This window comes from Opisthorchis viverrini (genome assembly GCF_000715545.1).
Source record: "Opisthorchis viverrini unplaced genomic scaffold opera_v5_626, whole genome shotgun sequence".
Classification (NCBI taxonomy): domain Eukaryota; kingdom Metazoa; phylum Platyhelminthes; class Trematoda; order Opisthorchiida; family Opisthorchiidae; genus Opisthorchis; species Opisthorchis viverrini.
The window spans coordinates 94884-108922 of record NW_008752296.1 but is presented as its reverse complement, the minus strand read 5'-3'; the positions used below and the strand labels follow the sequence as shown (position 1 = coordinate 108922).

Genomic DNA, 14039 nt, shown 5'->3' with positions numbered 1-14039 from the left:
TTGAATGTGTAGACACTTGAGCAGAATTGAATTGAGCTAACCCAAAGTCAATTCAATGTACATCTTCTTTATTTCCTTCATAATAGGGTGTTCAAATTATTCATGTTGATACCACATCGGAGCATCATTGTTCAAAATTTTTGTCATGCTGTCCCGGATGATGAGGATGATGATGATGGTCATGATGATGATCATGATGACGAAATGCGACGACAGTGAAGCTCAGTTGATAATTTCTGGGTTGAACTGCCATAGGACTTTGTGCTCGTTACCAAGACTATTGGACATGGGCACAAAGTGAAGAGGAAAAACGCGTTGTAAAGTTCTACACAACTAGAAGATGAAGACTTATTCTATATTTTCATCTGGAGGTAGTGAGTGGAAAGAACTACATGGCGAAGGTAGGCATGCACACTGTTAGCCAAACGAACTATCTGATTTTCAAGAATATGTAAGGTGGACTCTTTTGGGGGGCTCACGTGATGCAATAGTTTTAGGCGCTTCTTCGCTTGACCGAGAGGGTGTGAAGCCAGTCGGTAATTCACGGTGAATCTGAATGGCTAGGAGATTCAGTTCAAGCATACCGCAATCAATTAGGGATGACTTAAGCCCTCATTCAGACAACCTGAATGGAGACTGACAAGAGGAGGGCCAAGTTGTTACATGTAGAGGCTACAATAAGTCCTATCTTTAAATTAGTTAACATGAAACACACAACATCCCGCAACTAGTTTGAGAGGCCTTGATGCTCCGACCGAATGCCATCAATTCATACATAATTCTACAAACGTTTCCTATGTTCCAACTGACGATTCGAGTAAATGTTTAAGTGTGCATCAATGGTTTGTTCATGCATACGGGTCAACCACGTGCCGGGCTGGTTCGTGGTATTCGTTTGAAAGATCCTCGATCTCACTTCCAGAGAAAACTCCAATTTCATACGCGAAATCATTGTCTCAGGACGTGGATTTATACTTCTTTGAAATCGAGTGGGTCACTGCAAACTAGCTATTCTGTTTGAGTAGGTGAATAAGGGGATCAATATGTATAGTGAATCTCGGACGTCATTTGGTTCACCCGAGACCGTTTTCCATATTTTCAGATCCGCATTGGTGATTGCAACGGGAGAAGTCACCTTAATTTTGCGACGAGAGCTATTTGCAGCATCCCGGAATGAGATTCAAATCTTCTGCAACTCTCCTTCTTACGACCACAATTTCCTGCACAGAAGTCTATGTTGCTTTCCCGTAAATTCATTCGCTAGTTGTCTTCCTGGGGATTCACACGAATCGGTCTCCACCTTCCTGAGATAACTGCTTTTGAATGAAGACCCGAAACGTCGTACGTTATTCACTTCCCTTGGCCACGTCACATAGCTATCCTGCAAAACTACTCGAACATTAACATGACAAAGATCCTGTGAGATGCGAGGGTTTCCGCTTTGCAGAATGCGGTAAATTACCGACGGGCCAGACATTTGTGTACGAAGTTTTATCATCCTGGTAAAATGTTAGATTACATGTACGTTCAGAGCCAGAAATCCACGGTTTGCAATAAACTCGAAGGAGGGAGAATAACATAATTAACGTTGACAAGAATAGAACCATTCAGCAAATGTTAATCCATATTTCGTACGGTGATTGAAGCCGGAAGCGCTGTAACATCTTTTCCACCCTAACTGAGGCTCACTTGCACTGTGAATCTGAATAAATGAAGACTCGATTACCTGGTTGGTGTTCGGAACACTTTACCACTCTTTGCTCCGCAAACACATATGTTTCACAGGCTTTCAAGAACAGAGATACTTGTATGTAATGAACAAAAGCCGCTCGCATTACCCTGAAAGAGAGGAAATGTGAATGAAAACGGCTACTGTTGGTTTCGAAAGAGTAGGTCTGTTTGGGACAATTTCAAACCTACATTCGAGAATCTTAAAAATCTCGCTCCTCTTGAAATGCATCATCTTCATGGTGTATCATAACGTCACAGCGTATGTCTCGGTATCTTCAGAGAAAAAAATCCAATGGGTTGTTAATCGAGTTATCATATAGTTAAAGGACGAGCGTTTTAATCTTGAGTTTTCAAAATGGATGACGGATTGAGACCACAATGAACGTCACGCGGTTTCCTCTCGTAGCATATATCTGATCTTTGGTTGAAACATGTCCTGTCACCGAAAAAAGAATTGCCCATAGCAACAAAGATTTGTGGTTCACGTCACCACTGAATTGCATCGCGTCACCTAACTTTGTGAACTGTTTCATGGCCGAAACTCTGTACAACGTAGGTGACAGGAGACAGAGGATGACGTCAGATGGTGCAAGGTGGAGTAATCTGCTCGAGCTATTTAATGGTGTATCCGATGCGTGAATTATTAAAAAGATTGCATAAGTAAGCTTAATTTTTCGCGTTGCCAAAAAAAGCGATAACCGCAATACCTTTATATCATTCTGATACTTTTTTCGATCACCGACACGGAAAATCAGCCGACATCCACGTCTGGGTACTATAATTGATTATATCATTATGATACTTTTTTCGATCACCGACACGGATAAAATGTTGCTTCCTAAAAGTCAAGGTAAAATCAGTCGACATCCACATCTGGGTACTATAATTGGTCTCCTCATTCATCTACGGTTAACGTTTTGGAAGCGATCGACGCAAACCTGCAAGATTCTCTCATATGCGCAAAAACGATAAGTAAACGTCCACGTAGGTTTTCTCCCATATTGTCTTGGAACACAGTCCATTTAATGCTTTCTTATTACCGGGAACACCGGTCTTCATAGCCGCTCGATAGCCTAGTGCGCTCAGTCAAAAAGGGAAACGTCAATGAGCGTGCGAATCAGCTGGCCTATTTCTCACCGACGCGTACAATTCTGTCATTTGCAGCCAAAAGCGATCTCTTTATAAAGTTTACGCCGAACGTTCTAGGCGGGTGAAGTGATGAACAACCAATTAAATCTGTCTGAGCGAAACGGTTGTTGCATTGGCACTTTTGTAGTCCTGCTACTTTCGGAGCTTGTTCACCTAATATCTTCTAAATGAAGTTGATTAGTATGAGTAGTGAGGATGAGTAATCGGCTCACGCTATTCTCAGGCTAGTCTAATGCAAGAGAAATCAGCGGTATGATTTCACAAGTAAGTATGCTTTGTCACAATGTTTTCCAACAACAACTTCCCCAAAAGCGATAACAAGTGCACATGTTTACCAGGTTCCTCGAAGTAATGCTGCACTTGGAAACCGGATACACTGGAATGCACAAACCATGCCTCACAATTTATCGAGAAAATGACAGTGGTTAAATTCTGTCTGGAATTGTTTTTTTTTCATTTGACTAACCATCCAAATTCTATCGTGGCTACCCACTGTTAGAACAAGGCCGATTTTCGCAGCTCAAATCTCCGATAGTTTGTGCGGTAGTTGAAGTGTGACACGAAAATAATTAGTACCCAAATAGCATTGTGATTACTTATCTTATTGCAATCACCACTGGTGAGCTAATAATATTGAAATAATCAAGTGTAATTGAGGGAACATGTACGACTATATATTCTAATCGATTCTCATATCCATCCACTTAAATATGGTACGCAGAGTGTAGTGGTTCTTGTGGTATTTCGGTGCAGAGGGCAGCAAATCCCCATGTAATTATTCTCATCGAGCGATATATTCACGTCTGGATACGAGATATTCTCGTATGAAATAGTGGTCCCTTCCAGAACGTTGGCCAAATTCCACAAATGAACCCCATTATGTGACCCATCCTCTGAGTCAGTGGTAAGCATAACCGACTCTTTAATGCACACCCGAAATTTGATGGAAACCTAGATTGAACTCTTTCGTGAATTCTCGTTCGACAATGACGGTATTCATTCAGGGACACGACTCCCTTTGTGTTGAGAAGAAATCAAACTTGGAATGATGCAAATCATGTCGGGTGGTCAATGTTACCGACGTTTTTTATTCAGGTTGCCTGGATGAGTGTTCGGAGGTGTAGGCACCTGGGAATGATTGCGGTGAGCTAGCAGTACTTTATTCACACTAACTATATTCTTTTCTTCACAGTAAACCTTTCAGCAAGATACCTGTTTTCATGATGAGGACGATGATGGTGATGATGATGATATGTCATGACGACGAAGCTCAATTGGTTGCGTTGTGTTGGGCGTGCCACAACAAGGTTGAATAAGAAGTACGTTTGATGAGTGTCAGACATTAGTTAACTTTCTGGTCGTAATCGGGACCTTTGGACATGGACACAAATTGAAAACATGGTGCTGGAAATGTAATTTCGTCTTATGGCAGTAATTCATGGAGGTGGGAGCAGCATGGTGGGCATCAGCGTATCTATTATCAGCCAAGTAAATTGTTTGATCTTCGCAAATTTGCAGACTCAACTCTTCCTGAACATCCGTGAAATGCATTAGGTGTATACCTACAGGGCTTGGCAATAAAGACTAGCTTGTCGAACTCACTTCTATTACTGGCCCAACTTAATCATTCTACCAGCAATCAATAAGGAGCTTTGATGAAGAAAACTTTCGCTAAATGATTGAAAGTCCCCTCTGAGAGGTGAACCCTGGAAAAGCCCGTCAATCCGTGACCTGTGATTGAAGGAAGATTAGCGCTATATCCATACCAACTGGTAGCGAATTGCACAAGTGCTCAGCAGTTCTTGGTCTAACTTTCAATTTGTTTTTCACCAGACTGATCTAGTGGGGGGTTGTCTAATAAATATCAAAAGATTACTTGAAATCTAGGTTTGAAATTTTTCGCATCCGTACTAAGAATGAGTGGACGAAAAGTTACCATCGTTTGAAATGTTCTCCAGTTTGCGCCAGATTACTTTGTGGATTTTTGTTCTGACCTACTGAAAACTTGCAAATTTCTAGATGCTCACTTTTACTATGGTTTTTAATACAAAAAGCCGTATCAATTCCCCATTGACCAAATTTATCAACAAGAGTAATTTTGTTGCCAGCCGCTATGTAAAACCATTGTGCAGCCTCAGTTAACTTCTCATTACGCTCCGTGCTCAACGGAATGATCGCCGTTTATCCTAGAAAAAACAAATAATAAAGTTGCACACATTGTTGAAAAGCCCCACTGCAAATGAACAGCCATTGGGCAAGGGGATCGAAATCGCCGATCATAACCTGATAAGCATAATGTTTGTAACGCACACCTATCAAATTTTTGGCGGACAGCTCTTGCAAACAGTCGCCATATATAGGTGTAAGGCGATGTTCGATTTACTGGAGGCGCATATTATAAAATTCCAGACACATGGAACTTTAAATATACCTGGATATGATGCATCGTTATTGGCTTCTTATTGCGGTCATGTTCTGCATCTATCTTGTTGCCTGTTAGGAGGCAATCCGTGCCCAAAATTTTTCATCAATATTGAACGACAAACTGTCAAAGAATTGGCTGGCTCCGACTCCTGAAAAATATATCGAGTGCAAGTATGTTCCGGTTGCTTTTTCATTGCCTTGAGTCTCAATTTATTCCCAAAGTCCACACAAAAGTGCGTTCAAATTGGAAATCTGCACTACTGTCTCCCAATCGGTTGTGTCCTATGCGATTTCCTACATGGCTTTGATCTTTCACATGAAAAGAATAGAAGACAAAACTAGTGGACACATTTAGTGACCTGTGTTTGTTTTCGACAGTATTACAAGTTCCCGTACGACATTTGGCTTTGGGTGTGCCGCTTCCTGCGTCCTATTCAACTCAAACTCACTAAGGTGCATACCGTAGGCCAACTTATTCGGAGACAAAAATCGTCACGCATTAGCTTTTCATGTTGCGTTATGTTGAGTGAAAGCACTGCCTGCGAGCTGAAAAAAATTGAGGAGTTTGATGATCCTGAAGCCACCACCAATCATCGAAGCCTGCTTTGTAGCGTCATCGCATTGCAGAAACGATTCCGGACTCCGCAACCAGGTCTCAGAAATCTCAATAAAGGACTGTGAGTTAGCTACGAGTTTTGTGGTCAACCCGAACACATCCTTTCCAGGAATGATGAGCAACGTGAGCAAATAATTCTATACTATTTCTCTGGTGTAGAAACGAACGACAGAAACGACTGTGTTATTATCGAACTCAAGGGGTACCAAAATCATAGGGATCCTGTACGCATGTTGTCATTCTGACACTCAACAAAATGTGAAGTTGTGGTTCATATATCCCCTGCCAGACTGGAAACCCGCTTCCTGTACTTGGGACCTGTCCTCAAATTCCTGCGAGAAACGAAAGAATGTAGGCTCAGGAGACATTTGAGTCACAACGAAGATCACTCGGAGATAGCTAAACTCATTTTGGGCTCTATCGAGTCAACTGAGCGTATTCAGCGGCAGCTTTTTCCTCAGGAGTAGCAAATAAGCTGAGGGAACAACGAGGGGTTATCTTACCGCCATTTTAAACATCGTGATTTATCTTTGGTAAAGACCATTAGCTTGATGAGACTTGAAGAATGTAATGCAACCATTTATTACTAAAACCTAAGCATGTTCCACATTCAGTGAGAAGCTGCATTTGGTCATTAGTTGTTTTAAATTTTTAATCTAATAGTTATTCATGTTTTTCAGAGATTTCATGGCCCATGGAAGACTTCTTTTGGGCAGGCATGTTGAGAGCCTAACCCAAGATTTTCTTGCTTCCTCCAGACGCTGTTTTCTTATCCGAACAACCAACTATTCGTTGGGTGATATTCTATCCTCTATCTGGAGGAAAGCTCGTCCCAACTTCGGAGGTATTAGGAGAGTGTCCGAGATCCAGTACTTGCATCACGTTTGCTGCACAATTCCGCAAGCGTAATGACACAGCATTTTGCAGACAGGACTATCCAGTAGAAGTAGAAGCGGAAATCACCTTTTCCGAGAGGAAGGTCAGCAACAAACAGGTGTCTAACCCTTGTTCACACGGGAGTTTCTGAGCGAGCGACGTCACACAGCTAATGTCCATGTGGTCTGCCTGTGTCATGTTTTGGTGTGCGTTGGTACATTGAGCAGGGAGATTGACTGAGGATCCAATATTTTTAAAGAAGTTGCAAAAACGTGCCTGTCAAGTCATTCACATGTTGAGACCTAACCCAAGATTTTCTTGCTTCCTCCAGACGCTGTTTTCTTATCCGAACAACCAACTATTCGTTGGGTGATATTCTATCCTCTATCTGGAGGAAAGCTCGTCCCAACTTCGGAGGTATTAGGAGAGTGTCCGAGATCCAGTACTTGCATCACGTTTGCTGCACAATTCCGCAAGCGTAATGACACAGCATTTTGCAGACAGGACTATCCAGTAGAAGTAGAAGCGGAAATCACCTTTTCCGAGAGGAAGGTCAGCAACAAACAGGTGTCTAACCCTTGTTCACACGGGAGTTTCTGAGCGAGCGACGTCACACAGCTAATGTCCATGTGGTCTGCCTGTGTCATGTTTTGGTGTGCGTTGGTACATTGAGCAGGGAGATTGACTGAGGATCCAATATTTTTAAAGAAGTTGCAAAAACGTGCCTGTCAAGTCATTCAATGAGAAGCCCTTCGGCTCGTTGGTCTAGAACAAAAACCAATCCACTGGAACAAGCGGCAGCAGCTTATGGATCACCAGAGACGCGCAAGTTGAAGCAACCTTGGTAGCAGCTCGAATTTGAATTTCGGGAAGCTCATAAAGCGACTTCAGCGAACAGGCATACCGTGCGGCTTGTTTCAGGTTGACAGACAAACTGAAGAATGTTTTCGGAGGGTCTAAGGCTGTGGCGACCGTGCTGACCGCACATATTGCAGTGACGACAATGGAAGGCGAAGGAGGAAATTGGAAATGCTGGATCTACGAATGAAGGAGACATTTAGCGGTAGCCTGTTTTCGCTTATTCAACCTGCGGTATATAGAAGACAAGACAAGAAACACAAGGGGACTATTATCTGTTCGTCCGATGACTAATCCAACCTCAAACATGAACAGGAATATTGGAGAGCTGTGCGCAGTCGAGTGATAATAAATAAGTTACCCTCAACTCTCCCTACGCACAACTATTTTTAGAGGGCTTTCACAGAGAACTAGAAGTGCATTTTCAAGCTAAATAGCCGGCACATAATTTCCTCCTTTTCAATGCAAAAATGACTAAGTCTGTTCGTTATTCACAATGTTGTGGTAAAAGCATCCTCGGGGGCATATCTCGAACCCATTCAATGAGGGGCTAATGTGATACGAATGAAAGAAATTTGTCTAATTTGCTCGTCACAAAGAAACGCGAACAGGCCGTGCGGCTTGTTTCAGGTTGACAGACAAACTGAAGAATGTTTTCGGAGGGTCTAAGGCTGTGGCGACCGTGCTGACCGCACATATTGCAGTGACGACAATGGAAGGCGAAGGAGGAAATTGGAAATGCTGGATCTACGAATGAAGGAGACATTTAGCGGTAGCCTGTTTTCGCTTATTCAACCTGCGGTATATAGAAGACAAGACAAGAAACACAAGGGGACTATTATCTGTTCGTCCGATGACTAATCCAACCTCAAACATGAACAGGAATATTGGAGAGCTGTGCGCAGTCGAGTGATAATAAATAAGTTACCCTCAACTCTCCCTACGCACAACTATTTTTAGAGGGCTTTCACAGAGAACTAGAAGTGCATTTTCAAGCTAAATAGCCGGCACATAATTTCCTCCTTTTCAATGCAAAAATGACTAAGTCTGTTCGTTATTCACAATGTTGTGGTAAAAGCATCCTCGGGGGCATATCTCGAACCCATTCAATGAGGGGCTAATGTGATACGAATGAAAGAAATTTGTCTAATTTGCTCGTCACAAAGAAACTGATAATCTTCATGCAGCGAAATTGTAATGATAATAAATTTGGATTTCACACATTCATGACGAATTTAGATGTTTCAGTTTCCTGCGAAAATTCCCTTCAAACCAGGTTCCCGATTGGGGTTCGAGATTTAGCTAATCTCACCACTGACTTGAAAACTTGGCTTTCGCTTGAAAACGGTATTAATTGAAAGACATTTGTTGCCCAATCGACTAACATGCAAGCCACTGTATGAGGAGGTGCTAATGAAATCTTCTACTGGTGGCGTTTGTGTACCCACATAAATAAAACTATTACCTTTTACACAGAATTTCTGTCTTTTATTTTATTTACTCGCGGGCACCATTGCAGAATCTCTACATCATAGCTGCTTTAAAGATCGTATGCAAACACTATCGAAAGCGTGACACAGGGTGTACCCATCCTCTTGAACATTTTTTGGGCACCGAACCCGGGGACCAACGCAAAACAGAATTTACGAGTTTTCATTATTTTCTATTCGATATACATTTCAATTTCTCAAAGAAACATACTGAGACTATTCATTTCCTTATTACAGAAATCCGTAAAAGACCAATTGTTCAACGACTGCGAGCAATATGTCTACAACGGCGTAATAAGTGATCACCTTGGGAAGGTATGTCCGTGTTCCGGTGCGCAGCCACCAAATGAATTTTCCCATCAACACACAACTTGCAAGTAAGAGGTTCAGCTTTACTATATTACAGAATAGTGAATTAACTTGAGCGAACACTGGACGTAAGATCATAGAGAAATCTTAGCAGTCCTCGACCGTGTTTAAACTTTGCTTGCGGCCCATCGGGTGGGTCTCTGTGTATAAATGATTTTTCGAAGCGTAGTTAGTGAGGAAATAGTGAGCAGATTATAGAGTTCAACTTTTTGCTAAACTGCAAACCTATTGTTACTATGAGCATAATAATTGTTGAAAACACCACTGTCACAGGAATGATTGATCATGAAATTTTATCTGTTTAAGGGGGACATTGGGAAAATTTTCGGCAAAATATGGAAGGTCGTAATAAACTTGAGAGAGAAGGGAAGAAGTTTATGAAAAGTGATATTTCACGGAAGTTCACATTGTTGATGCACTTGCTAATCGCAGGCAGAACACCAGTTTTCCATGTTCCCGTTCTGGATTTACGAAATGTGTGCTCAGTCTGTACATAAGCACTTAAAGTAGACCTCTCGGAGGTAAGCCAGGAAAATTGCTTCACCCTATGGGAAATCCAGCTTGTCAATTTCAGACTACGGGTTAATATTATAGCATAAGCATCAATCCCAAATGTGCTTTCAGATTAATCAATTCTTTGAAATGGATGTTTCTGCACATATTGGTACTTCCTGCAAACCGATCTATTTCACTCGCAGTAGGTATGAAAATATGCGAATAATCCGAGTTCACTTGATTAAACCCAAGATTGGATACCCAACTCTACCGAGTTGTCCACCTACTTAAACATAATTAATAGTTTATGGGTGAGCAGGCTGAAATAACGATTCATGGCGCACCAAAATTGCGACCTCTTATTACATACGCGGGATCCAGGAACTCCTGCCCAGACGGAAGATTTGCTCCCTCAAAACAAGAGTTTTTTTCTGACAGCTGGCCACAATGAAAAAACTCATAACCACGAAGTAACCCGTCATTTTGGTGACTTATAACCACGACCCACTCCTACAAAACATCCAAAAATTTTAAGAAACCCAGGTTTGAACCTGGAGAACGTTTGTGTATTTTTTCATGTGACGTTATTCATTCGGGTCCTTGATCACTTAGCATTGAATACAAGTCGGTTTTGGGATGATGCTGCCTGGTGAATGCATGGAGATGCAGACACCTCAGAATGATTGCAGCGAGCTGCCGCTAAGTCCCTTTACTGTCTATCTTTATTTTTTACCACAATAAGGCTTAAAATAAATCATGGTTACATACGCGGATCCAGGAACTCCTGCCCAGACGGAAGATTTGCTCCCTCAAAACAAGAGTTTTTTTCTGACAGCTGGCCACAATGAAAAAACTCATAACCACGAAGTAACCCGTCATTTTGGTGACTTATAACCACGACCCACTCCTACAAAACATCCAAAAATTTTAAGAAACCCAGGTTTGAACCTGGAGAACGTTTGTGTATTTTTTCATGTGACGTTATTCATTCGGGTCCTTGATCACTTAGCATTGAATACAAGTCGGTTTTGGGATGATGCTGCCTGGTGAATGCATGGAGATGCAGACACCTCAGAATGATTGCAGCGAGCTGCCGCTAAGTCCCTTTACTGTCTATCTTTATTTTTTACCACAATAAGGCTTAAAATAAATCATGGTTGTGCGGGAGCGGAGCATCCGTGCTCCGCGATGTACCCGATACCATGCTGTCATATAGATGATAAGGATGATGAAGACAGTTATGATAATAATGATGTGTGACGGCGACGAAACCCGATTTGCTTTGTTGGGCGTACTACATCAAGGTTAAATCCTGGTTGGACGCATGGTGAATGACATATACTTGGTAACGTTCAGATCATAATCAAGCATAGTGTATACGGGCACAAAGCGAAAACAATCAAACCCGAGAGGAATATTAACACACAGTTTTGTTTTTCAACGAGAGTACCTAATTGACTAGAGTTAACACAACTAAAATATTTAACACCTCTACCGGAACTCAGCTGAACTCTTCATACTACCAACAACCTACAAGTAGATTACAGGGGAATTATTTTCAAAAGATGACTGAATGTTCGTTCTCAGAAGTCATCGCTGAAAGAGCCCGTCAACACGTGACTATGTGATTTATTTTCTTTGATTGAAGGATGGTTGGTGCTATATCCAAGTAAAAGCTAATTGCAGGTCTGGTTGGCAGTTCTTCGCCCAACTATTACCTGGTTGTTCGGTGGGCGAATTAAAGAGCAACAGCGAGAACGATCCAATGGGGATTTCCCCTAATAAAATGGAAGAGGTAATTTGTAACCCAGCATTGGAATTCTATGTATCAGTACTAAGAACGTGGGGATGGAAAGGATCCTTTTGAAAGTTTCAGCACATCAGATATTTAGGCATGGATAACATTCCCCGATTTCACACACTATGCCTTCGTGTACCAAATGGGTTTCGAAATCCCCACATTCGTAATCCCATTTGAATTCGGGCATTTCTCGGCATGTAACGGTAAAGTCCGATTATTATTATTGAAAAGTAATCGATCATCCAATACCACCTCAGCGAGATTACCTGATTCGTTAGGGTGTTTATAAATCTACCTTTCTTCGCCGTGAACCATTTCAGTACGAAACAGACACATATGTCGACGTCGGGTGGTTGAACCCGATGCTCAACATCATACGTTCTAAGACGCTGGGCTGACTGACTATTTCAGCCTCCAGAATTGCTTACCTCTCCACCATCCCCTTTACTGCGAACTCTGTGTGGTTTGGTGTCGGAAGTTTTCCACCGTTCAATATTACGTGGATTTATTAAGCCTACATTCCCTCTGAAGATGAGCGTTGAGAATATAATAATAGAGGACTTATATTCTCTGGAATTCAAGAAGCATACACCAAGAGAGTACCTAATTGACTAGAGTTAACACAACTAAAATATTTAACACCTCTACCGGAACTCAGCTGAACTCTTCATACTACCAACAACCTACAAGTAGATTACAGGGGAATTATTTTCAAAAGATGACTGAATGTTCGTTCTCAGAAGTCATCGCTGAAAGAGCCCGTCAACACGTGACTATGTGATTTATTTTCTTTGATTGAAGGATGGTTGGTGCTATATCCAAGTAAAAGCTAATTGCAGGTCTGGTTGGCAGTTCTTCGCCCAACTATTACCTGGTTGTTCGGTGGGCGAATTAAAGAGCAACAGCGAGAACGATCCAATGGGGATTTCCCCTAATAAAATGGAAGAGGTAATTTGTAACCCAGCATTGGAATTCTATGTATCAGTACTAAGAACGTGGGGATGGAAAGGATCCTTTTGAAAGTTTCAGCACATCAGATATTTAGGCATGGATAACATTCCCCGATTTCACACACTATGCCTTCGTGTACCAAATGGGTTTCGAAATCCCCACATTCGTAATCCCATTTGAATTCGGGCATTTCTCGGCATGTAACGGTAAAGTCCGATTATTATTATTGAAAAGTAATCGATCATCCAATACCACCTCAGCGAGATTACCTGATTCGTTAGGGTGTTTATAAATCTACCTTTCTTCGCCGTGAACCATTTCAGTACGAAACAGACACATATGTCGACGTCGGGTGGTTGAACCCGATGCTCAACATCATACGTTCTAAGACGCTGGGCTGACTGACTATTTCAGCCTCCAGAATTGCTTACCTCTCCACCATCCCCTTTACTGCGAACTCTGTGTGGTTTGGTGTCGGAAGTTTTCCACCGTTCAATATTACGTGGATTTATTAAGCCTACATTCCCTCTGAAGATGAGCGTTGAGAATATAATAATAGAGGACTTATATTCTCTGGAATTCAAGAAGCATACACCAAGGAAATTTGTTGACGTCAACGTCCTAGTATTTTCATTTCACTGCAGGCTTTTATTCAAAAAGGACTCCCAAAATGAGGTCAGTAAACAAAATTACAGTCAAACCGAATAAGACTACCTGCGAAAGTTTTTGCCGTGAAAACGTGCGGACACGCATGCTCTATCTGTAGCACCGGCTCTTTCGGACGTGCCTCTGCGACGGTGACGTGATGGTTGGCGGTGCCGTGATTATGCCGATGAGTAGAAGGCTAGTTCACGAAGTGGCCTCATTCCGTGACCACGGCGAACAAAATTTGACTAGCCCTGTACCATAAAACCAACCGATTATAGATGCTAGTGCTCTGTGGGTGCGTCCTGCAAATCCTCCGGCAACGGGAACTAGTGGGATTGACCGCTCTTTAGAATGTTGCAACACCTGTTTTCTCACAATCCGGCCCTAACTAGGTGCATTTGCCGCATTTTGCAAGCGTATGAAGGAGAAATATCTTTGTTGATGATGCAGGCCTTAATGAGTTCGTCTCTGAAGTCAGTCAGAATCTGGAGGCGTCATTCAATTCTTCGTCTGGGAGTCTCGTGTGTTAGCGGTGCACCAAAGCGCCGGAATAAGTGGATAGTTGACTGAGATAATGAAACGATGAATGAAAAAAGTACCTGAATGCCTCATACTGGTCCAGAGGAACTAG

The 14039-nt window shown here is 42.1% G+C and overlaps 3 protein-coding genes across 3 annotated transcripts in view; 2 read left to right on the top strand and 1 right to left on the bottom strand.

Annotated features, from left to right (window-relative positions):
• Positions 1-219, top strand: part of T265_11889 (hypothetical protein) — a gene marked incomplete at both ends in the record, with an annotated part of 4868 nt that extends 4649 nt beyond the window's left edge. Inside the window, one exon of the mRNA XM_009178706.1 lies at positions 87-219. Coding sequence (XP_009176970.1) covers positions 87-219 — 133 coding nt within the window. The remainder of the gene's footprint in view (positions 1-86) is intronic.
• The window catches only part of T265_15596 (hypothetical protein), a gene marked incomplete at both ends in the record, with an annotated part of 37414 nt that overhangs the window by 20544 nt on the left and 2831 nt on the right, over positions 1-14039 (bottom strand). The window contains 2 exons of the mRNA XM_009178705.1: positions 1690-1839; positions 7701-7834. Coding sequence (XP_009176969.1) covers positions 1690-1839; positions 7701-7834 — 284 coding nt within the window. The remainder of the gene's footprint in view (positions 1-1689; positions 1840-7700; positions 7835-14039) is intronic.
• Positions 341-14039, top strand: part of T265_11888 (hypothetical protein) — a gene marked incomplete at both ends in the record, with an annotated part of 76128 nt that continues 62429 nt past the window's right edge. The window contains 3 exons of the mRNA XM_009178703.1: positions 341-401; positions 6679-6899; positions 9382-9459. Of these exons, the coding sequence (XP_009176967.1) occupies positions 341-401; positions 6679-6899; positions 9382-9459 (360 nt within the window). The remainder of the gene's footprint in view (positions 402-6678; positions 6900-9381; positions 9460-14039) is intronic.